The 23,939-nt window shown below is 40.9% G+C and overlaps 1 protein-coding gene across 1 annotated transcript in view; it reads right to left on the bottom strand.

The window, feature by feature from the left end:
- Positions 1–16,054, bottom strand: part of VWA3B (von Willebrand factor A domain containing 3B) — a 137,088-nt gene extending 121,034 nt beyond the window's left edge. Inside the window, exons 1-4 of the mRNA XM_087823772.1 lie at positions 15,859–16,054; positions 8,127–8,221; positions 6,799–7,049; positions 5,363–5,522 (exon numbers count right to left, since the gene is read on the bottom strand). Of these exons, the coding sequence (XP_087679898.1) occupies positions 5,363–5,522; positions 6,799–7,049; positions 8,127–8,221; positions 15,859–16,054 (702 nt within the window). The remainder of the gene's footprint in view (positions 1–5,362; positions 5,523–6,798; positions 7,050–8,126; positions 8,222–15,858) is intronic.
- Between the last annotated feature and the right edge of the window lie 7,885 nt (positions 16,055–23,939).

The raw sequence follows: 23,939 nt of genomic DNA, 5'->3' as shown, positions 1-23,939 counted from the left end.
CCCCCCTACCTCCCACCCCTACTTTTTCTCTCGGGGCTTTTAATTCCAGCTCCCTGATTTTAAAAAGGACCTAATGGAACGTAAAGACTGAGAAAGCTGTACATTCAGCCAGTCACCCAAGTGGCAGAAAAAAAATTGAAGGAAGGGGGAAACTGTGTTGTCCAGATTCCTCATTATTCCTAATATTGTTCTTCCAGCAAATGCACTAATTCCATTTTCTCCTGCTGGTATACATTACCTTGTATAAGATGTAGTGAATGGACTCCACTGAGCTGTGCTCTTAGTAATTAGTGTCTCAGCTGTGTTGGTGCCTAAGTGTTGCACGGGGATGGTCCATCCTCTCATAGGATTTACATTCACACAGGGGTACTTTCCAGGGTTTGTTAGCTCAATAGGGAGGTCAGTGAGGATACACATCTCTAGGTGGTCTGCCGGTGGCTCTGACACCCTGCAGCTCCACTGCATGTCATGCAGACTCAGCTTTGTTGCTCTGGCAGTAACCTAAGAGTCTAAAATCCTTGTAAAGAAATGTTTTCCCTTGAGACTTCATCAAACTAAAAACTGCTGTAGCTAGCAGTGCGTTAGGATTTCCTTGCATTTACTAAGGCTATAAGGTTACTCATTAAGTTCACTACTCAGCTTCTTAATTGCCTATGTTTCTGTTCAGCTCTCAGGTACCCCTGCTACAGATTTCCACTGAGACCGCCTCTACCACCCCCATTCTGCACACTGCCTTTCTGCCTCTCCTTTCTGCTCACATAATGACACTGAGAAAACCAGAGAGGAAGATAATATGCTACCTATTGCTAGCCCCTCCCCAAACTGGCAAAATGCTTTTAAAGTGAAATGGCTCTGGAGTCATCTGCTATTTGGGATGATAAGCTCACATGAATTATTTTATTCAACACTCACAACAGTCCTGTGGGATATGAATTCTTATTCTCATGCCCAGTTTACAGATGAAGAAACTGAGGCCTGGGCAGGTTAATTGACCTGGTCTTGCAGCTAGTAAGCCCAGGCTACCTGACCTCATGAGCTGCTGTCCTTGTGTTTAACTACTTCACTCTGTCGCCTCATCATGGCAAGGCTGGTCACCTATTAGAGATGAACGTGAACTCCCGAAATTATGAAAGCAAGATCATGGGACATGAAAGTGGCCAGAGGCCAGGCACCATTTTCACTTCCTTAGCTCCCACACCATCCAAGGCTCCGATCACCTGCTAGCAACATCACTGACCAAAGTTGGGTCCAGGAGGTGGTCTGGTTCAGGGGCTTATCATCCCGGGAGTCCTCACCCCTACCCAGGACCTCTGAGCTCCCTGAGGCAAGGGCCAATCTGGAGCAGCAGCAACCAGGACCAGGAGCAGCTTCCTCACTGGCCAGCATGTCCCTAAATGCTGATTTCACTGAATTTGACAATACAAGACATGGAAAATATGTGAGTTACGTTCAGCTATTTTACTGAGTCACAAACTCTTGCCACTTTATACTACATAAAATAGGGTGGAGCTTTTCTGTATTTACTTAAAATGCCTTATTCTGTCTGAGCCATTTGTCCAACAGCTTCCCATGGTAACCTGCATTCTGCCCGGCCAGGGAGTCCTTAACAGCTTCCCAGCCACAGGTTTGGGGAAAAAAGAACCAGACTTGAAGAGGCTGCTTCCTCTCTGACTGCCCACTGTTCGAGCCTGTCAAAAGCCCCCAAGGCCTCTGGGTCTAAAACTCTCCACTCTGCGAGGAAGCAGAAATTAAAGTCAACCAGAACAGCAACGAGACGTCTAGCAAAATTCTTTCTGTTCTTCACACCACTTTGACAGTACACTGCAACAGCTTTGACCAACCAGGATGTTGAATTTAACTTCCAGATCCTGCTCATGCCTGTGGCAGACCTTTCCTGGCTCAGCAATTTTGAATTTCTAATTCTCCTTATGGCAGAAACTACTTCCATGGTATTAATCCAGCTCACTTCTCAGATCTGTCCTAACACCCTTGACCACCATCAACTTTCTGGCCTCCCAGGCTTCAGGGTCCCTGTATCCACCCCACTAGTCCTACCAGAGTCACACAAGGCCCAGCAAATTCACCTACCTGGTCCTATGCAGACCACCTCCCTTCAATTAAAAAAACTCAGATATGTACCATAGCTTGGGGATGGGACTCTCTAAGATTCACCTCTAGCCCCCAACCTCAAGAATATCAAATTATTTCCTTTCTATTTCTTCACTGTTTGCCAAAGCTTTATCAAGCCCTTGCTAGGCACTGCAATTGCTAGGGGCACAAAAGTGAGATGATCTGATGCCTGTCTGAGTCACTGCAAGGAAGTAAATGAAATGCCAGGTTTTTTATTGAGATGGCTGATCCTTCGCTTACTATCTAGTAGGGAAGCTCCTTATGGAATCACGCGGGTCTGCCTCTAATTGACCCACTTAGTCTTCCAATGAAAAAGCAAACAGCCTAGCCAGGCATGGCTCAGCGCTTGAGCATCGACCTAGGATCCAGGCGATCGGGGTTGGATTCCCGGTCAGGGCACATGCTCGAGTTGTTGGCTCAATCCCCAGTGGGGGGCGTGCACGAGGTGGCTGATCAATGACTCTCTCATCATTGATGTTTCTATCTCTCTCTTCCCCCTCTCCTTTCCTCTCTTTGAAATCAATAAAGATACATTTTTTTAAAAAAGTAAACAAATTTGTGCCTGTCAGGTAGATGTGCCTGTCCTCTGGGTAGGTGGTCACCTGCTGAAAGCAGAGGCAGAGCCCCTGGTCAGCTGTCTCAGGCAGCTGAGATCATAAGTCTTCTCCATCTTAAATACCTTCACATCCAGGACCAGCAGGCCTTCTGGGGCCTCCTGGCAGAGCACCTCTTCCTCATAAAGACTAAGGAGCTCCCAACTTTCAAAAGACATGTGCAGGGGCTGAGGTATAGTGCAGAGCAGAAACCCTGAGCTGGATAGCACACCTGGACCCTGAGGATGCCAGCTCCTCTAAACAGTGAATATTTCCTCAGTACCCCACACTGTCCTACCCAGGAACCAGGTTTGTTTCCACAGGATACAACAGTATTTCATCCATCTATAGTGCTCTTCACATGCAATGATTAGAGATTTAAACAGACTCTCACACTCTGCCCAGCTCCTCTGAAGGCTCATGCTCAGTTATTACTCTCTGTTCAATCTTCCTGGCCTACCTGTGGTGACAAAGCCCGCCTCTGGAGGAGGCCAATGGCCTCTGGACACCTGAACACCCTCCTTCACCGTAACCAAGCACATCAGTCAGCCCTCCCTCCTCATATAGACCTGATACAAAAACCCAACTTCTGCATTAGTCTTTAGACACAAGACAATACTTATTTTCTTGGTTCCTCTCAGGACTCACTCATGGGAGATGCTAACTTAAAGCAGGTTATCATTAGTAAGAAAAGTCTGGGTGTTTAGCTTTATTGTTCAAGTTTCTTAAGCCTTAAATCTTTTCTAGTCATAGCAAGCGGCAGTGACATGGATAAATTTTAAACTCACTGGGGTGGACATGAGGTTCACAGAGTAGAGGACCCATTACCTCCCACTCCATCCTACACACACACACACACACACACACACACACACACACGCATGCACGCATACTTTGTTTTACTCCTCATAAAACATAGGGCATGGAATTTTTATACCTGAGGCAGTTGCATTTATAGACTTTTCCTTGGGATCACACCCAGATAAAGCTCTACGTGGAGGGAACACTTGTCTAAATATGTTTTGCATTTGCCATACTCCACAGTCTCTCCTCAAAAATGTTCAGGTGGCATTTGATGATCAGTGCCTGTAAGATTCTTTCTGGGTTCTTCCTCTTCTATTGGACTTCCCTGGATCTAACTAAAATGTTCCATATTTCCTGGGCTGGATGAAGCCCAGAGAAAGGAGAGGCACAAACCAGAGGTAAGAAAAATAGAAAATCAAGGTCACTGGGAAATCTTGCAGTCATGTCAAGTTGTTAAAGTCAGGTGTGGTAAGGGAAGCCAGGTGAACAAAGAAAGAGAACATCCAGGAGCGCACGGGTGTGTGCACACGCTCACACATGCACACACGCACACACACGCACGCACACACACACATGAGCGTGTGAAATGTCCCATTTCTTGAATGCTAATTACAATATTCAGACACTTGAAATTTTACAGATGTTAAGACAAACTTGAAAGGTCAAAGAACAAAGTTGCTGTATTTTGTTCTTCTTTAATGGGAAACATTTGCTCTTCTGGCTTCATGAGAATAAACAATGTGTTTCCAATTTCAAGCCATCATCCTCAGTATCAATAAACACAGTCTGGTGACCACTGGGGACTATCCTTCAAGGTGCCAATGCATGGCCTTCCTGACCAAGAAAGGACTTTTAATGCAGCAGAATACAGTTTGAAATCTATAGAATTCCCAAGCTTCCAGGACTGAGAAAGCAATTAAATATTCATTAATATTAATTAATAGGTATTAATTAAGTAGCTGTCTTAAAGGAATGGGGACCTACCCCCATGCAGGGAGTTGAGGTGGGTTAAAGGACCCACCTGCCCAGAGGACTTCCTCTCTGTCTTGCCACTACCCTTGACAGTCCCACAACTAGAGTCATTCACAAAAACACACATCCTTGTGGCTAGAAGACACATAAAACACCACCATTTAATCACTTCTTCCAGATAATTCTTTATTTCCAAAAGGTCCCTAATCAAAATGCACCCTGTGAATACATTAACATTTGAAAATGGCTGAATCATTGGCATGTATATACTTCATCTTGGAAAGCACACAACAGACCCAGTTGTGAGGAAGGGGAAGTGTGAAAGCTTCAGAACATAGATGTTAGGGAAGTCCTACTTCCTCATCCTAAGGGTTCTATGAGGACTCTTCCAGCTCTGCTCCCATAAGAGTTGCCTGATTTATCTAATTGTCAGGAGAGAAAGAGTGCAATGAAAGTGTTAGAAATGCAGAACTATGGCCTAATACTCTGTCCTTTCTTGATGTTCAGTGGCTGTGAGCAGCATGTGGCTTTCCTGGTAGTGGCTAAATGAGGGTTAACCCTAATCATCCCACCATGGGAGCCCAGACAGGCCCAGAGGACAGGTGTCAGGGAGTCTCATTTTGGTTGGTCCAGCTCTACCATAACCAAAACTGTGATTTTGATCCCTGTCTAGGGCCTGTCACCTATTTCTCACTTGGTTACAAATTCAGAGGTGAATAGGATTAAGACTTATGGGGATCTTTAATGCCAATGATTCAGTCCCTGTGGGATGTCACAGGGAAGGGACCCAGATCAGCAGTATGAGGATAATGAAAGTGTCAAGCCACCTTGTGACCTAGGGCCAGTCCTGGATATATACTTACAGCTTTGTCTTTCCCAGCCTCCAGCAGAGCATCCAGGCGGCTAGCCTGGCTCACAGCCTGCTCAAAGGTCAGTTTCTCAACCCAACTGATGGCAGCAGCTATGGATTGTTCCATCACAGGAGTAGCATTTTCTTGCCATTTCACAGGCTCTTGAGAAGCCCTGAAAGAAATTGCATGGGGCTGTCATGGGCAGTGGTCAACACAGCTGTCAGCCCTCAGTCTCACAACCATGAGCAATAAGCCACTTAACATCACCAGCACTGAAAGAAAAAGCAGCTCCCAGCCCTCTGAAAGTTACCAACAAAACTGTTGGTTCTGAGACAGGTTTCTAAAGCAGCAGTACCTTCCATCGGCTGTACTGACTCAGAAAAACAATGTTTACAGGAGCATAAAGGATTTCAAACATTATAAAGTGCATTAAAATTATTGAAGTTCTTTTCATAAACAGGCAGGTATGAATTTATGATTATAAGAATTATGTGAATCCTGGACTAAGTGAACCATTCTGAGTTATTTCTTAGAGCCCACCTCCAGAGACAGAGGCTGTCACCTCTGTGTGGCCCCTCCAGGTAGAGAATCTGGACAAGTGGCATGTATGCTAAAGCATACATTTCCAAGAAAGCTAAAGCATGGCAGACTTAAGCACTTAGTTCCTTCAGTACTTTATCCATGACAGAAACAGGAACATGGGATAGAACACAATTAGGTAGCATCCCCAAATATGTCATCTATTTAGCTGAAAATATTTTATTTTTTAAAAAGAAAAACTCAGTTTATTAACCAATGTCATTCTAATAAATCCAATTAAAAAAATAAAAAAGAAAAACTCGGGGAGATGTTCCCTTCCAGATGTTTCTTGTCTGGGAGGTGCAGCCACTGTTCCACATGGGAAGTTGGTGCTGCAGTCCAAATCCTCTCAAATCCAGGAATCCATAAATGATTGTGAAAACTCTGAAATATGGGAAATTCTATAAAGCCAGCCACCTGTTGTTCTGATTCAGGGGTGAATTTATGGGGAGGTCAACTTGAGTTGCAAGCTCAGTCTGAAAACCAGTGAAATTTGTGACGAGAATGAATTCATTAACCAAGTTAAATCTAAAATGAGTGAAGGGATTTTTATGGCCTTAAATATATATTCAATATAATTCATATTCTTATATTTTTTTACCTTGCCATGCATTGAAGAAAAGTACGTTTCTAAATCTCTCCTAATTTGCAAACTAAAATGCCATGTGCAAAGCAGATAACACTTTTCTAAGATTTATTCATTGTAGGTTTTCTGCTGGAATTCTATATTTTAGGAAATTACAAAATAACAACCCCACCACCACCACCACCAATAGAGCTAACTATGTTACTTATGCCACTTAACTCCAAATAAAAAAAAATTACCTATGAAGTCTCAGTGAAACACTCCGTTCCTATGGGAAACTCACCATATGATATTGAACTTGGCTATGTGAGCCACCTGCTCCTGTAGGACCATTATTAGCGCATCTTGGCACAGATTAAGCTCCTCCTCTCGGATGCCACCAAAATCCAGCACTATGGTGATGCACTGTTCCAAGATGACACCGAAAATCTGCCGGCTTTTGCTGGTGAGCCAGTTTATCCGTTGCTTATAGCTCTCCACAGCTTGTGTTAGGTGTTCCACAAATTGATAGATCAGTTCTGATTTGGCTGTCAGCTTAATGAAATAAAAGTAAAACAAAACAAAAGCACACCAAAGTAAGTCATCTGAACCACAGTGTAGCCAGGAACAACGGGGCCCACTGAGTGAAGGCCTCTGCCATCAAGAACTGTGCATTAATAACGATTTTATAGATGATCCTCCAAACCCCACATAATCCAAAAGGAAGCATTCTAGTCTTTCAGTTGAAAACCTTTGGCTGATTCCCCACAGGAGAAAAGATGATCATGTGTTCTATTCAAAACACAGCATTATTTTTAAAAAACTATTTCTAGATCATGTTTTATCTTTATGTTTATAGAATTATCATTATCAGAAAATGTCCAGGGGAACTTTTAAGAAATTAAGAAGAAAAAAGAGAGATAAGCAAAGGCAGATGGAAAAAAATAAGCCTCACTAAAAAGTTTTCCTAACTACAACATGCCAAAAATATTTCTGAAAATGCTTCTAAACATGCCAGCACATCTGCCCAGCTTCCTCTAAGGATGCTGCCCCAGTGACTTATCCTCCTGTTCATGACCTCTATCCTGTTTCCTCTGTCTCCCAGTCCAGGCTCCTCTGTATCTGGATCACTTGAATACCTACAGCTGCCACCAACACCTGTAGGGGCTGTCACTGAAAGGTGACAGAGGCTTGCGGGCAATTTCTTGTATACACAAATAAACCATCATTCACACAGATCAGGCACAGTTGTGCAAGGCCTTTCAGGGTGTATGGTAGTAGGAGACACAGAAAAGGAATAAGAAAAATTATATTCTATTCTGTGAAGAATCACAATTTTAAAGATCTGGTACTTTTTAAAAACTTTGACAACCCTCAGAACACCCCCAAAATACCTAAATTGTTAAGGAAAATGTGTTTTCTGAACATTCCATGTAATTCCACATTTTCTTGCCTTGGCTCATGCTGTCTGTCCCCTCTGCCTTAAACTCCTTTCCTTCCCCCATCCCCTTGTCTTTCAAGCTTATTCCTCAAGCTCCAGCATCAATGGAAGCAGTGACTGTCTCTGCACAGGCCACTCCCAGACCTCAGCAGTGATCACTGGGCCTGTCCCTTAAGGGAACTTCCACTTACATTGTATGCAGTGCCATCTTCTGCTCTGTAGACCCGTGGAAACAGGCCATCGGCATACCGGGAAGCCACAAATCTCCCCAGAGAAGTCACATAATCTGTGTTTTTATGAAAAACAACAATCAAAATGGTGCATTATCAATGCTTTTTATTTTGATTTCAAAATGCTTTTCTCTGACACCATTCAAATTATAAACCCAGTGACAGCAACACTCTGTGATGCTTTGTATTCTGATCCAAATAATGAAGTATTTCTAGGTGCTATAAATGTAATTGTGTATGACATGGGTAATACTTTAATACATAAACAAATGAGGAGGAAAACAGGATTTTGCTTTCTTGGTTTCCTGGCTTGTTTGTCCAGTATGATTAAGTCAGAGGTGAACAAGAAAATATAGAAATTGTGTTTAATTTCTGAAAACTTTTATTCAGGACTTAGACTTGTTTTCAGAATTTTAAAAGTTAAACTTAGATATTATCTATTGCTCTCTCAAGTAGGGGTTCATGAATAGATGAGTGAATGAAGCAAGCAGGTAATAGATTCAGAATACTCACACAGAATGTCAAAACCACAAGATTCTCTCAGATTATGTGCTCAGCTGTTCAACATCTGTTACACAAACACATATTGAGCACCCACCGCATGATACACACAGTGCTTACAGAATGGGAATATGATGCTGCCGAAGACATATATTTACTACTTTGTGGAACAGATGCTACAGAAAGGATTCAAGGACTAACTCTGACTTGGCAGGACAGAAGATGAGGCAAAGCTTCCCAGAGATGCTCTTATTGTGTTGATTATTTCATTGTTGTTGTTGTTAAGTCCCAAAGATGGAAGAGAGAATGGTGGTGCTCTTGAATCCAGTATGTCTTATTCTCTGCCTTCCGAGGGAGGCAAGGTAACAGCCTACTTTGGAAAGGCAGAAAGGGCCAGGCTGAATTTTATAGCCTCCCTGGCCAGGCTTGGTCCCAAATTATCAGGGGTGGTAAAATTTACAAGACTTGAAGACCAATGATCATAATAGTAAAGAGTAAAGAATGAATTCTTGAATTCCATCAGCAATAACATCACTCGTGTGGATAGAAAAAGGGGCAACATACTAAACCTGACAAAGCTCAGGGGAGGCCTGCATAGAGGGCCTTACAAGCTCAGAGGCCAAAAGTAACTACACAGGATGGTCTGAAATTAAAACTTCCTAACTAAAAGCCAGCTGTGGTGAGTAGTCATGTACTAGTCATGTATCTTCCTAGACAAAGATCAATCTTTACCTTACCTGAGCCTGTCTATTGTCTTTTTTGCATCTATGATAACATATCTTTGGAATGTCAGAATACTCCCTTTTTTCCACATCCCTCAGGGCACAATCTCCCACTAGAGACAAGACATAGAACTTCTCATTGTTATCTTGTGACCTAAATACCATCTCTGTGTGCTGTTAAATGTTGACTGTTAACTATCCTATATCCACCAAGGGAAAAGAAATACATATCTCTCCATTTTACTTTTTATCCAGTCTCAGAGATTTCCCACGTTGCTTTCTCCTGTCTCTTTAATGTACCACTAAGGGGTTTCATGTAACACCCCTTACATCTCCTTTGATTGTAATATATAAATAAGCCGGAAAACTGCCATTCTCCGGAGCATTTTCTCAATCCACTGAGATTTTACTTCCAAAAAATTGTCATCAGTATGGCTCAAAAATACTCATAAAAATTCCCTACAGGTTTGGACAGTTCTTACATCATTGACATTCAAACCTCTCAAACTCTAAAATCTCCATTTCCAAGAGTTCAACTTCTTAACTGACATAAATAGAGCAACTTCAAATCACCAGCAGCACTCTCTCTTTATCTAAGACATTTATCTGGAATGAGGCAAGAGTACTGTTTTTTGAGGATTAAAGGAGATGAGCCTACAGAAGACTATATAAACTGGCAAAGAGGATTTTAAAAATGACCCAACAATAGGGTATTTATAAGAAACTTGCTTCAAGTATAATGATTTATATAGGTTAAAAGTAAAAAGATAAATCATATAAGTATTAATAAAAAGGAAGCAGGATTGACTATATTAATATCAGAAAAGTAAACTATAGAGCAAAAAAATATTATTAGGTACGGAGCAGGACATTATATAATTATCAAAGTGTCAATCCACCAGGAAGACATAGCTATCCAAAGTGTGTATGCACCAAATAACAAGCTGGTAAAATATGTGAAGCAAAAACTGGTGAAACTGAGGAGAAATAGACAAATCCACAATAAAAGTTGGAGGTTTCAATACCACTCTATTCTGTCAACAATTGATAGAATAACTAAACAGAAAATCAGCAAGGATACTCAACAACACCACAACAAACAGGGTCTAACTGACATTTATAGAAAACTCTACATAACAACAGAAGAATACATATTCCTTTCAAGTTTTACAGAATACATATCAAGACAAACCATATCTATGGCTATAAAACAAATTTTTAAAAATTTAAAATAACTAAAACCAAATAGATATGTGCTCTGTACCCAGTGGAAACAAACTAGAAATCAAGAAGATAACAGGAAAATCTCCAGACTCTTGGGAACTAAATAACATGTTTTTAAAAAATCCATCAGTAAAAGAAGGAATCTCAACAAAAATAAAAATAGTTTAAACTGAATAAAAATGATACTACAGCATATAAAAATTTGAGGGGCACAACTCAAGTAGTGTCAAGAGGAAAACTTATAGCACTAAATGCTTACATAAGAAGAGATGAGCCAAGCTGGACATGGCTCAGCAGTTGAGCATCGACCTAGGATCCAGGAGATCATGGTTGTGGGCTCGATCCCCGGTCGGGGTGAGCAGGAGGCAGCCAATCAATGATGACTCTCTCATCATTGATGTTTCTATCTCTCTCTCTCCCTCTCTCTTCCTCTCTCTGAAATCAATAAAAATATATTTTTTTAAAAAAAGAAGAGATGAAAAGTCTCAAATCAATAATCTAAGCACCTACCTAAAGAACCTAGAAAAAGAAAAGCAAAACAAATCCAAAGAAAGCAGAAGGAAATAATAAAGATTCAGGCAGAAATCAATGAAATTGATTACAAAAACAAGAAAAAATCAAACACAAAGGTGGTATTTTAATACAATCAATAAAATTGACAAACCTCTAGCAATATGAACAAATATAAAAAGAGGGAAGACATGAATTCCTGGTATCAGGAATGAAACAGGATATCACTAAAGACCCTGCAAACATGAAAAGAATAATGCAATCCCACAAACAATTTGACGCATAAATTAAACAATTTAGATGAAATGAATCAATGCCTCCAAACACAAACTACAACAACTCATTCAGTATGAAATAGATCATATGAATAGCCCCATATCTATTAAGGAAATGAATTTGTAATTCAAAACTTCTCAAAAAGAAATCCTCAGGCTCGAATAGGTTCTCTCGAGAATTCTACTGAGCATATAAAGAACTAACATTCTACACAATATTTTCCAGAATACAGAAGACAAGGTAATATTTCCCAACCCATTCTATGAAGCCAGTATAACCCTGATACCAAAACCATACAGAGGCAGTATAAAAAGAGAAAACTACAGACCAATACCTTCCATGAATACAGATGCAAAAATCCTTAACACAATATTAGCAAATAGAATTCAGCAATATAAACAATTATACAACACGACCAAGTGGTGTTTATTCCAAGATACAAGGCTAGTTCAATATTCAAAAATCAATCAATATAACCAACCATATTAACAGGCTAGGGAAGAAAAATCACATGATCCTTTCATTTGACAAGATTCAAAAATGACTCATGATAAAAAAAAAACTCCCAGAAAAGTAGGAATACAGGGGAACTTCCTCAACATCTACAAAAAACCTACTGCTAACAACATAGCTGGTGGTGAAAGACTGAAATCTTTCCCCTAAGATCTAAAGTGAGGTAAGAATGTCCACTCTCACCCACTGCTATTCAACATAGTACTGGAAGTTCTAGCCAGCACAAGCAAAAGAAGAAAATACAAGACATATAGATCAGAAAGGAAGAATAAAAATTTTCCCTATTTGGAGATGACATCATGGTCTACCTAGAAATCTTGAGGAATCAACAACAACAACAACAACAACAACAACAACAACCTCTTAGAACTAATAAGTTCAGTAAGGTCACAGATAGAGAGCAACATACAAAAAAAATCAAGCATATTTCTGTATACTAGCAATGAATACATGGAAACAAAAATTTAAAATACATTATCACTTATAATTGCTCAGAAAATGAAATATTTAGTATAAATCTAACAAAACATGTGTAAGACTTACATATCAAAAATTATAAGACAGCTGGATGAAGGAAATCAAAGACAAAAATAAATGGAAAGATATTACATATTCAAGACATTATATAGTCATAGTAATCAAGACTGTATGGCATTACTGGAGAGATAGACACATAGATGCATAGAACAAAATAAAAATCCCAGAAATAGCCCCATATAAGTACAACCAACTAATTGTTAACAAAAATGCAAAAGCAATTCAAAAGAGGAAGAATTGTCTTTTAAATAAAAGATGCTGGAGCAACTGTATATCCATGGTCAAAAAAATGAATCTTATACAGAAATGAACTCAAATTAATTACAAGCTAAATGTAAGATGTGAACTATAAAACTTTTAGGGGAAAAAAAAGGAGAAAAATCTTTGAGATCCAACAAGATCCATACAAGAAAATAATCAATAAATTGACCTTCATCAAAATTAAAAAATTTTTGCTCTGAGAAACTGTAAGAAGTTCTAGATAAAAAGGCAAGCTACAGACTAGGAGAATATATCTGCAGACCACATATGTGACAAAGGAAAAAACAGCAGATGGAACCTCAAATCTTACATGAAAGAAAAGTATTGTAAATAGTAAATATGAGGATTTTAAAATGCAATTTTTCTACTCAGTTTATTTAAAAGACAAATGTCTTTTTGGAGCAAAAATTATAACACTGGGTTGTGAGATTTATAATGTACGTAGAGATAAACTATATTGAAACAATGACACTAAGGACAGGAGGGAGGGTAAGTAGAGCTGTACTGTAACAAAGTTCTTACATTTTACAGATGTAGTACATTTTTATTTATTTATTGTTAATCCTCACCCGAGGATATTTCTCCATTTAATTTTTAGACAGAGTGGAAGGGAGCGAGGGGGAGAAGGAGAGTGAGAGAGAAAAAAACATCATGTGAGAGAGACACATTGATTGGTTGCTTCCCAAACATGCCTCAACCTGGGCCAGGGGATCAAACCTGCAACCCTTCGGTGTGCGAGCCAATGCTCTAACCAGTGAGCCACACCAGCCAAGGCTTATAGAAGTAGTACAAAGTTAACTTTTAGCAGACTGTGACAAGTTAAGGATATAATCACTAGAGCAACTACTGAAAGTATAATGCAAAAAGGTATACCTAAGCTTATTGAAATTTAAATGGATAAGTAAAAATGGAATTAAATGAAACACTAAAAAATATTCAGTTTACCCCAAAAAAGGCAGGAAGGGAGAAACAGAGATAAAGAAAAAGATGGGACAAATAGAAAACAAAAAGTAAAATGGTAGACCTAAAACTAACTATATCAACTATTACATTAAAGTAGGGAACCAAAACAAACACTATAATTACAAGTCAGATATCAGGAGACTAGGTTAAAGAGACACTCTTTAAATATAGAGACTATGGATAGTTTGAGAGTAAAAGACTATAAACATGCATGCCATGTAAAAACTAAGCATAACAAAGCTGTGGTAATTATATTAACATCAAAGTAAATGTCAAAACAAGGACTACCAGCTGAGATAAACACAGACATTTCAAAATTATTAAAATTTGTCACTTTATCAGAAAGATATGAAAATCCCAATGTGTATGCATTTAGAGCTTCAATCTAAACTGGCAGAGCTAAAGGGAGAAATGAACACACCCAACAGACAAAAAAAATTGCTAAAGATATAGAATATCTCTATCATAGTATCAATAATCTTGGCCCAATTAACATTTACAAATATTATGTAAAAACTGCAGAATACACTTTCTTTTCAAGTGTGTATAAAATGTTCATCAAGATATATGCTGAGCCATGAAACAAATCTCAGTAAATTCCCAAAGGCTAAAATCTTATGTTAATGGATCTCAATAGAATTAAATTAGAAATCCAACAAAAATATCTTTAAAAGTCTTAAAATATTTGAAAATTAAACAACACATTTCTTTAAAAAGAAATGAATCAAAGAAAAAAGTCACAAGAAAAAAAAGAAAATATTTTGAATGTGATCATAATGAAAGCACTACCTATCAAGATTCATGGGATTCAGCTAAAGCAATACTTGAGGAAATACTTATAATTTTAAACGACTACATTAGAAGAGAAAAAAGGCTTAAAATCAATTATCTAAGTTTCTACCTTAAACGTTAGAAAAAGAAATTCAGCCCGGCTGGGCATGGCTCAGCTGTTGAGCGTCGACCTAGGATCCAGGCAATCAGGGTTTGATTCCCAGTCAAGGCACATGCCCGGGCTGCGGGCTCGATCCCCAGTCAGGGGCATGCAGGAGGCAGCCAATCAATGACTCTCTCATCATTGATGTTTCTATCTCTCTCTCTCCCTCTCCTTCCCTCTCTCTGAAATCAATAAAGACATATTTAAAAAGAAAAAAAGGAAAAAGAAATTCAAATTAAACTCAAAGTAGGAGGAGATAAATAATAAAGATCAAAGTAAATATCAATGAAATAGAAAACAAAAAATAGAAAAACATCAACAAACCCAAAATCTGGTTCTTTGAAAAGAGTTCTGATATACCCCTAACAAGACTTGTCCAGAAAAAGTGAAACACAAAATTATCAATATCAGTAGTGAAAAAGGAGACATTACTAGAGATTCTAAAGGCATTAAAACAATGTTAAGGGAATATTATGAACAATGTTTTGCCAACATTTTTAAAAACACTGATGAAATGAGCAACCTGCTTAAAAAAAACACACCTTTCCCAAATTGGCCTGATGAAACAAAAATCTGAATAGCCCTATGTCTATTACAGAAATTGAATTTCTTATCAAACTATGCCTACAAACAAAACTCTAGGCTCAGATAAGTTTCACTGCTGAGTTCTATCAAACATCTAAAGAAGTAGTAGTACCAATCAAATACATGCAAACATCAGAACATAGTAGAGGAAGAGTAAGTATTTCCAAATCATTTTATAAGGCCAGCATAATCCATAATCCCCACACACTGCCATAATCTCTGGTTGGAGGGCAGTACTCATGGGTGTTGAGAACCAACACCCAAACCAATGCATTTAGAAAAAAAGTGGATTACAACATAAGGAAGGCCACCACAGGAAAATAGCACACTCTCCCTGGAACTGCACATAGCTATTGTTTTCATCAATGACCTCCAAAACGGGGTTGCACACCCCAGGGGCTAAATATAAATAATTTCTATTTCATTTTTCAAAGAACCAAGAATAAAATTAAGCATTAGTAATATTTAATATTTGGATTAACAAATGTACATCTATATAACACACATATATTGGGGGCACAAATGTTTTTTACTGGTAAGGAAGTGAGATCAAAACAAGCTCAGAGACCATGGTTCCTGAGGGATCTTCCGAACTGACAAAGCCTCCTCAGAAGCTAACGGGCAGCAGGCTAATTTTCCAGCCAGCGTTGCTCTGTGAGTACTCTACCTTCACAGTGTGGAAATCCAATCTGTGACAAAATCTGTTTCAAGGTCAATTTTTTGCTCTTTAGCCCATGCAGTTGGAGCCATTCCTGAGATGAGATGAGACTCTGCTCAGCCACGTCTGTTTTGGTGTTGCTCAGTCCCTCTTGCCTCCGAAGCTGCTGCTCAGAGATGGTAGGCGATGATCCTGATATCTCCATCTCCGAGTTAGGACCTAAGTAACAGGGACCTCCTGTCAGAGCAATTGTCATACTCAGACTTCCTGAAAACTTGGAAACAATCTAACATTAATAGAGGATTGGTTTAAAATAAATTACAGTACATGCATGAAGTGGAATTCTATATACAAGTTAAAAATTATAATACAGCCCTGGCCGGTGTGGCTCAGTAGGTTGGGTATTGTTCTGTGTTCTGAGAGGTTACTGGTTCTATTCCCAGTCAGGGGACATGCCTGGGCTGTGGGCTCGATCGTCAGTAGTGTGTGTGCAGGAAGCAGCCAATTGATGTTACCCTCTCACATCAATGTTTCTCTCTTCTCCCTTCCCCTCTCTCTAAAAATCAATAAACTATTCTTTTTAAAAAACAAATAAACACTATGTTAGTGCTTCTCCAACCTTAAAGAAATTATAATACAAATATATATTTGTTGGCAAAGATGATATCCACATATATTGCAAAAAGATATCCATAAAATTCAATATCCATAGGTAGATACCCATATACACACAGAAAAGCACTTAGAAAGATATATGCCAAGAGGTTTACAGTAGTTTTCTATGTGTGGTGGGAGTATGTAGGACTTTTGCCTTTTCTATGTTTCTTGAATTTTCGCATTATTTAAAGATTTCTAAAACAGGATTTATTTTCATAATCAGAAAATTGCACCCTAGCCAGGCATGGCTCAGCGGTTGAGCATCGACCTAGGATCTAGGAGATCACGGTTCAATTCCTGGTCAGGGCACATGCCTGTATTGCAGGCTCGATCCCCGGTTGGGGGTGTGCAGGAGGCAGTCGATCACTGATGACTCTCTCATCATTGATGTTTCTGTCTCTCTCTCTCCCCCTCTCCCTTCCTCTCTCTGAAATCAATAAAGATATTTTTTTTTAAAAATACAAAGCTCTTCCATTTTGGAAAATAAACAATCACTCCTGAACCTTCATTCCACATCAGTATTCCAATTATAACAGCATGCTTCCAAAGAAGATAAAGAGGATGAAACACTGAGAGGAAACACACCTGTTCTGCATGTGGAGTGGCAAACTGGGAGCTAGTGAGAGATTGGGAACCAGACTGGGGCTCAACCCAGCTAGAATACACTGCCTCACCTTCTGAATGTCTTCTTCTCTAGGACTTTAAAGTTGGACTGAAACAATCTGGCTCACATAGCCAGCTATTCTGGGACCAACCAGACTCAAGGCAATATGCAACATATTAAACTTATCTAGACCTGCCTAAATATAGCCAATGTACACAGGAGGAAGGAGTGGCCAGACTGTAATGCAATCTTACCCCACTCACTCCAACTTCAGGAAGGGCCTAACAACCTGGGGAAAGAGTAGGAAACTCTGCTTACTTCTACACTCAGAGTGTGCAATGTATATAAATTAGTTCCTTGGGCTATAATATTTTTTAACAATGGAAACACTCCCTTTTCCCAGTTTTAAAACTTTTTATTTCCTGAAAGTCTCACATGAACTTTCAAACACAAAATTCAGTTGGACCCAAGCTAGGGAGATTTTTGTGAAATGAAGTTAGAAGTATCATTATTAGCAAATAATTTTATGTATATTCTGGGTAGCATATATTTAATCCTTGTAATAACCTATGAGGTAGGTATCCCTACTATTATTCCCATTTTACAGATGAGGAAACCAAGACAGAGTGCTTAACTAACTTGCCCATCTTCTCACAGGTAGATGCATAACTGAGATTCCAAACAGGTCATCTGGCTCTAGGGTCTAGAACACAGAATGTTCTGTGGCCTTTATTATTATAAAAAAAACTGCAGCAACTTCCATTTGTTGACCAGGCCCTGGCATGAGCTTTTTATATGTGCAATCTCATAAATTCTTCATAACTATGTTAGTTACATACTATAACTAATTTACACCCCATTTACATTTGAGAAATCAGAAGCTTCAAGAATTTAAAGAAGTTGTTCAGGACACACAACCAGTAAGTGGCAGAAGCAGAAGTCAAAGCCATTACTTAACCACTCTGCAACTGTTATAATTGACCAGCTCCAGCCTGGTCCCATAGTACAAGCCTATCAATGGAGTGCATTCCAGTAAAACTGCTTTCTCTTAGGGCTCCTGGGACCTTACTGAAGACAAAAAATAACTTTTATTCTCAGAGCTCAGGATCAATAAGCTTCCTGATTTGTCATTTTCAAGTTTTTAAAGATAATGATTTCCATTTTAAGGTTTATGTGAGTTTGTACGGTCCATATATGTTGAATTCCAAAGGTACACAAACATATTATTGGTGAAGATCTTGCCTTCTTCTTACTTATCATTTTGATGATAATGTTACAATAGCATTTGGACAGCATCATATAGGAGTGGGAAAGCTGAGAGTGAAAACTCTGTGTAGGTCCATTCCACCACATTAGGTGACTTCTCCTCTCCACAGTGTTAACACCACCCATGCCCCCCTAACTCCCAGGGCTACTGCAAAAAGCAAATGTGACAATGCAGGAGTTCTGCATGGATAAGCACTTGACATATTGGAAAGAGCTATGTACAAATAAATTACTTATAATCAGTGTCCTTTAATAACTGCTTTGTTTCACATACGCACTTTTACTCCAAGCATCTTTTTACCTCTAAGCCCCAGTTATATTGAGCTATGAAATTTTGGTTTCTCCTCCTTCCACTTTAGAACCACAGAACATGAAAACAACATGAAACACAGACCATATGATTCAACTTTCTTTTTTGAAATCTCTCCAACAAAGACTGATATTTACATTTGGCCAATGGTTCTTATAGAAACAAAAGGAAGCTCAGAATAAATATTTTTTACTACTTATTTCATCATTTCCAGGTCATCTTTCTCTTCCCTGAAACATACTTATCCATTTCCTATGTTCTTACTAGAGGGAGCTACATGCCCTAGGATAAAAAGGGAACACAGCTACATAAACTATCCTAAAACTCCTACATTGGATTTTTGAAACCTTAAAAGAGGTTTCAGAAGAGTCATAGGTTTTGTTTTTAAGCTAAAGGAACACGTTCTTGATTCCAAACAAAAGACAACCAGATTCTTCAGCTAAGGTGTGTGCCCCTTTTGCACTTAAATGACAAATTAAAATAAAATAAAATACAGTAAGTCTGGTGAGTGCTATTGGATCAGAGAACCTGTATGAGTAATTCTGATTCAGATCTTGACTCTTAGGGTTCCTTAGCCTGAAATAACCACATCGTGGGAAATGAAAGCACCTGGAAAATGAGACTTATCCAGAGAAAACAGGAAGGAAAGAGAGAAAAGGCATCTTCAACAGAAGGGATCCTTCTACTCAAATGGGACAAGAGCAACTATGTCAGGGCAAGGATGCCTGCCACAGCAGTGCTGCCAAGTGACCTGACAAGCAGCCCCTCCACACATAGCCCACCTGTTTTCCCACCCCCAAGGTGGTCTCCTGTGGTTCTCCTGTGTGGAATCCTAGACTTCAAGGTAAATTTCAAACCCTGACTCCTCAAATAAGCCTCTCCAGACACCCTCACCAACCTTCTGCAGCCTCTCCCCTGAGAAAGCCCTAGCCTTTGCTTTTTGACACTTCACCAATGTGTCCTTGAACACTTCGGGTTTGTCCTCTCTAGACTGAAAGAAGGTTCCATGACTATAGGGACAAACTATATGAATGTCCTCAGCACAGGACCTCATATACAACAGGCACTTTGCAAGGGGGTTTAAGCTGAATTACATCGATCACTCAAAATTGCTGATAATCCTGCTTTGTCAAACAAAGCGAAGATTTGCCTTTCTAACAAGGCTAAGATCAGGAAATAGAGGTTTGTTTAAACAGCGACATTACTTTCTGGATATTACTGTGCTGTTGTTATCCTTACTATTATTATTCAGGATTTCTTCATCTGAGGTTATTACAAATTGGGGGAAAAGGAACCCATAGTAAGAAACAACAAATCTCTAAAATTTTGAACAATAAAAAACAAAACAAAACAAATCTCAGTTGAGCACTGCCCTAAGTGCTATCCCAAGGTCAAAGCTTGGGGAAATAGGGGTTTTCTAAATAGAAAGAAGAAGTAAAGGGGGGAGGGGGAGAGAAAACAGGAAGTCAATGTCTGATGAAAGCAGGGTCAGGAAGGCAGGGTTTGGGGGAAAATAAAAAGATGAATCTGGCACAAGTCCAAAGGCTCCAACCAAAGGAACTAGGGCGGGGCTCCACGTGCAGCCGGGGCTGCGGGGGCGTGCAGAGGTGCAGGCTGTGCTGAGGGAGCATCTGCGGAAGCTCCCACGCTTATGCCAGTAGGTCCTGGAGGGTCAGAGGATGAGGCACAGTGCACAGCTTAGAGCCTATTAATTCTGTTAAATATCTCCTACACTTCTAACTGCCTTATTATCAACACCCAAGGCTTCCTATGTCCTTGGTAGCTTCTGAAAAAGAAGTCTGGGCTAGGTGGCTATATCTTGTGATTTGTGTGGGTTTTGAATTATGATTGTTCCCAAAGGGAAGAAAGCTGGGATGAGGCCTCATGGGTGCCCTGCTGTAACACTCCCCTCAGCCCGCACCCCAATTCTCTGCCCTTAATCATCTACTCGAACAACAACGGAGGGCAGAGACAGGGAGGCTGAAGTGGGCTGTCCCACGGTTGAGAAAAGGAAATCTGAGGATAAATGAGGTGCTTTAGGGGGAAGGTCAAAAGAAGATGATGAAAGGAAAACTACCAAGGGGAAACTAAATATAAATTTTAGTTGCCCATATACCATGAGCAAAAGAAAACGGGGCTCGTCTTAGTGGTGTGATTGTGAAAACCATTGGCGTGAGCAGGAGCGGAGGGAGCCTTTCCAGGACACGTTGTAGAAAGCTTTAGTCCAAACAGATGGCTCTCGGTTTTAGACTACTCATGTTATGATTATTTCTCAGAATTAAACTTCTCCTGTTTCTCGCATGACCTCCAAGCCCCAAGCAGCCTCCGTCTTCCTGCTGTGGCCGGTGACAGAGGGGCGCGGGGAGGCTGGCGGGCCGCGGGCGAGGCGCGGGAACGGGCCGAGCGGGCCGCGGGCCACCTGCTTCCCCGCCCGGACCCAGGTCCCCAGCGGGTACGGGAGTGGGGCACGTCGCAGGGCCTTTCCAGGTTCGGCATCTGCAAGCGGGGCAGTCCAGCTCGGAAGCTGGATTTCCAAGATTTCCCTCAGCACCTCGGAGGGTCCGACGTGGAGGGACCGCATCGCACACTTACTGGGCTCCTGTCAGGTGACAGACAGGCGGTTCGGATTCAGCAGCCGCCCTCCCTTCCCCGCGGGCCTCAGACCCGAGAGGGCGGCGGAGGGATGCCTCCCGCGCGCGAAGGGTCCGCGCTCGACGCCAAGGACTCAGCAGTTCGATTTCCCTGGTGACGGGAGCAGCCCGGCGGCTAGTTGACGACCGCGGAGCGGGGGTTGCTCGGGCAGCGCCAATCACCGCGAGGCTCGCGGAGCCCGGGCTCTCCCGGGGCGCGCGCGCGGGGCGGGGGCGGGGGCGGCGTCCGAGGCCCCCTGCCTGGAGGCGGGGTGGGGCTCGGAGACTGGGCGGGGCTTCCCGGCGGGTTCGGGGCGGGGCCATGTGTGGGCGGGGCTCTGTGGCTCTTTCCCACCCGGCGCCTGCACCTGGACCTGGAGCGACGTCCCCACGCCCGAGGACAGGGAGAATGGGACCGTCCCCTGCCCTTGCTGTCACCAGGGAAATCAATAACGGTGGCGAATGTTAATTAATTTAACAAACGAATACACAGACTAGGCAAGGTAAGGGGCGCAGCTCGAGCCAATCCTGGAGGAAGGCGCGAAATAAGCCACCACAGAATCGCAAATACCACATGATCTCACTTATACGTGGAATCTAATGAATAAAATATACTGACAGAACAAAATAGATACACAGGCTTGGAAACAGAACACACTGACTGCTGTCAGGGGTGGGGAGGCTGGATGGAAGAAGGCGAAGAGATTCGCCAAAGAACATATACACATAACCCATAGACACAGACAAGAGTGTGGTGGTGGCCGGAGGGCAGGGGGGCCTGGAGCCGGGTGGTGGGGGGCAAGGAGGGTGATGGAGACATCTGTAGTAGGGTCAACCATAAAAGTAAAGTTAAAAAAAATAAAGGCGGAGAGGCCAGCACATTGTAGGAAATGTTGCCATTAACTTCTGTACTCACTCTTCAGTGTGCAGAGCACTTATTTTGTTTAATTTTCACGTCAAGGCTGTAAAGAGATATTTTCTTCATTTTACAGTTGAGAGAAAGAAGCCTAAAGAGCTGGGGCAGGTGTAGGTTGCTCAGCCTGAACGAGGGTGGAGCTGAGGCAGGAGGAACCTCGAGCTGCAGTTTTGCAGACTTGCAATTTTGGAGCCAGGGGCTGCAGTTACCAAAAATACTCTTAGCTATTACATATGAGAATTCCTATAGCAATTATTTTCTTCATTCATCTTTATTTATAATTCTTATTTTAGTTTTTCCTTATCAAGTAAGCAAAGAGCTCAAAATATATGCCTGTGATTTTTCAGTCACTCAGAAACAAAATTGTGCTTAAGAAAAGCTTATTTAAATCCTTAAGAAAAGATCTCACAGGCAAGTATTGTTTTTAGTATATTGGGATGTTAAACTGTACTTTACATTTTAAAATTCAAGAAGTGACCAGACTATTTCTAGGGTTTTGAGTCGAAGATCTAACAAAACATAGTTGATATTGGAACTGAATAATTCTATCCCCAACAGAGATTTATTATTCCTGCATTTTTAAAAACACCTTTATAACTAAAAAGTACTGAAACTTTTATCCCAGATCACAAGTCATTCTGTAAAGTTATTTTATTGTGTACTGTTGGCCCTGTACATGACACCTGTCAAGCTCATCACCAAAAAAAAAAACAAACACAAAAAAGCAGCCTCAAACAAAAACTCAACAGTACTAAAGATTGTGTTCAGAAGGGAAGTATTACAGCAGCCATGACCACATTTGCCAAGGCCACATTAATCCCTGCTGTCCACACCCTGCCAGACTAATATCCCTGTGTCATGTGGGTGGCATAGAGCACACACAGCCAAACCCACAGCCAGCATCCACACAGCCAAACCCATGGCCTCCACAGTCATACCAGGCACTCCTGTCCCCACCTTCACCCCATGCATTCTCCCTTCCCTGGGATACTTGCCACTTACATGCAAGTAACTGCAGATGACTCTGTTTCTGTCAATTATGTTTATATGCCTATAAGCATAAGTTCCTATTAAAATGTTAAACACTGCTTAAGGGACATTAGGTCATTTTGAAGTATTGCAGAGCTGATGCGGACTTGAGTTCAGCTAGTTAAAGAATGGTTCACCTCATTTTTGTTTGTCGAGTGGTTAGCATAGTTGTGATATATCACTGTACTGAACTTTAACAAATTTGTTTTGAATTTACATTTTACAGATCATTTGTATCCTACCCTCAACCTCAATAATTGATATTTATCATATCAGACCAATCCTTGCAGTAATGTGTAACCTGAGTTTACCAAACAGGCCCAGATTATACTTTCAGTCTCTTTGCCCACTGCCCACAACTCAAACCCTTCATCAGAGAGACTAACCTGGTATGTGCCTCTGACCACAGAAGCCTTTACTCAGACCACCCCCCTCACCAGGATTACCACATTTTGGGAACCACAACCCCCAGGTCTTTCAGTGTCAGTGCAAGCTCCTCTCTTCACAAAGCCTTCCATGGACACTCTAGCCCCAATAATTTCTCTCCCCCTGTCCAGACTCAGCATCAGTTGTCAGGACCACACTCTTGGCAACCTTGTACTGCCTTGTGACAACCCTTACATTGTTATCTGATCTTTGTGCTGTTTACTTTTCAGGTTGAATGTTTTTTCTTTTTCT

The sequence above is a fragment of the Miniopterus natalensis genome, chromosome 13 (genome assembly GCF_054644295.1).
Source record: "Miniopterus natalensis isolate mMinNat1 chromosome 13, mMinNat1.hap1, whole genome shotgun sequence".
In the NCBI taxonomy this organism is placed as follows: domain Eukaryota; kingdom Metazoa; phylum Chordata; class Mammalia; order Chiroptera; family Miniopteridae; genus Miniopterus; species Miniopterus natalensis.
The sequence above is the reverse complement of the archived record's forward strand: the minus strand, read 5'-3'. Positions and strand labels throughout refer to the sequence as shown.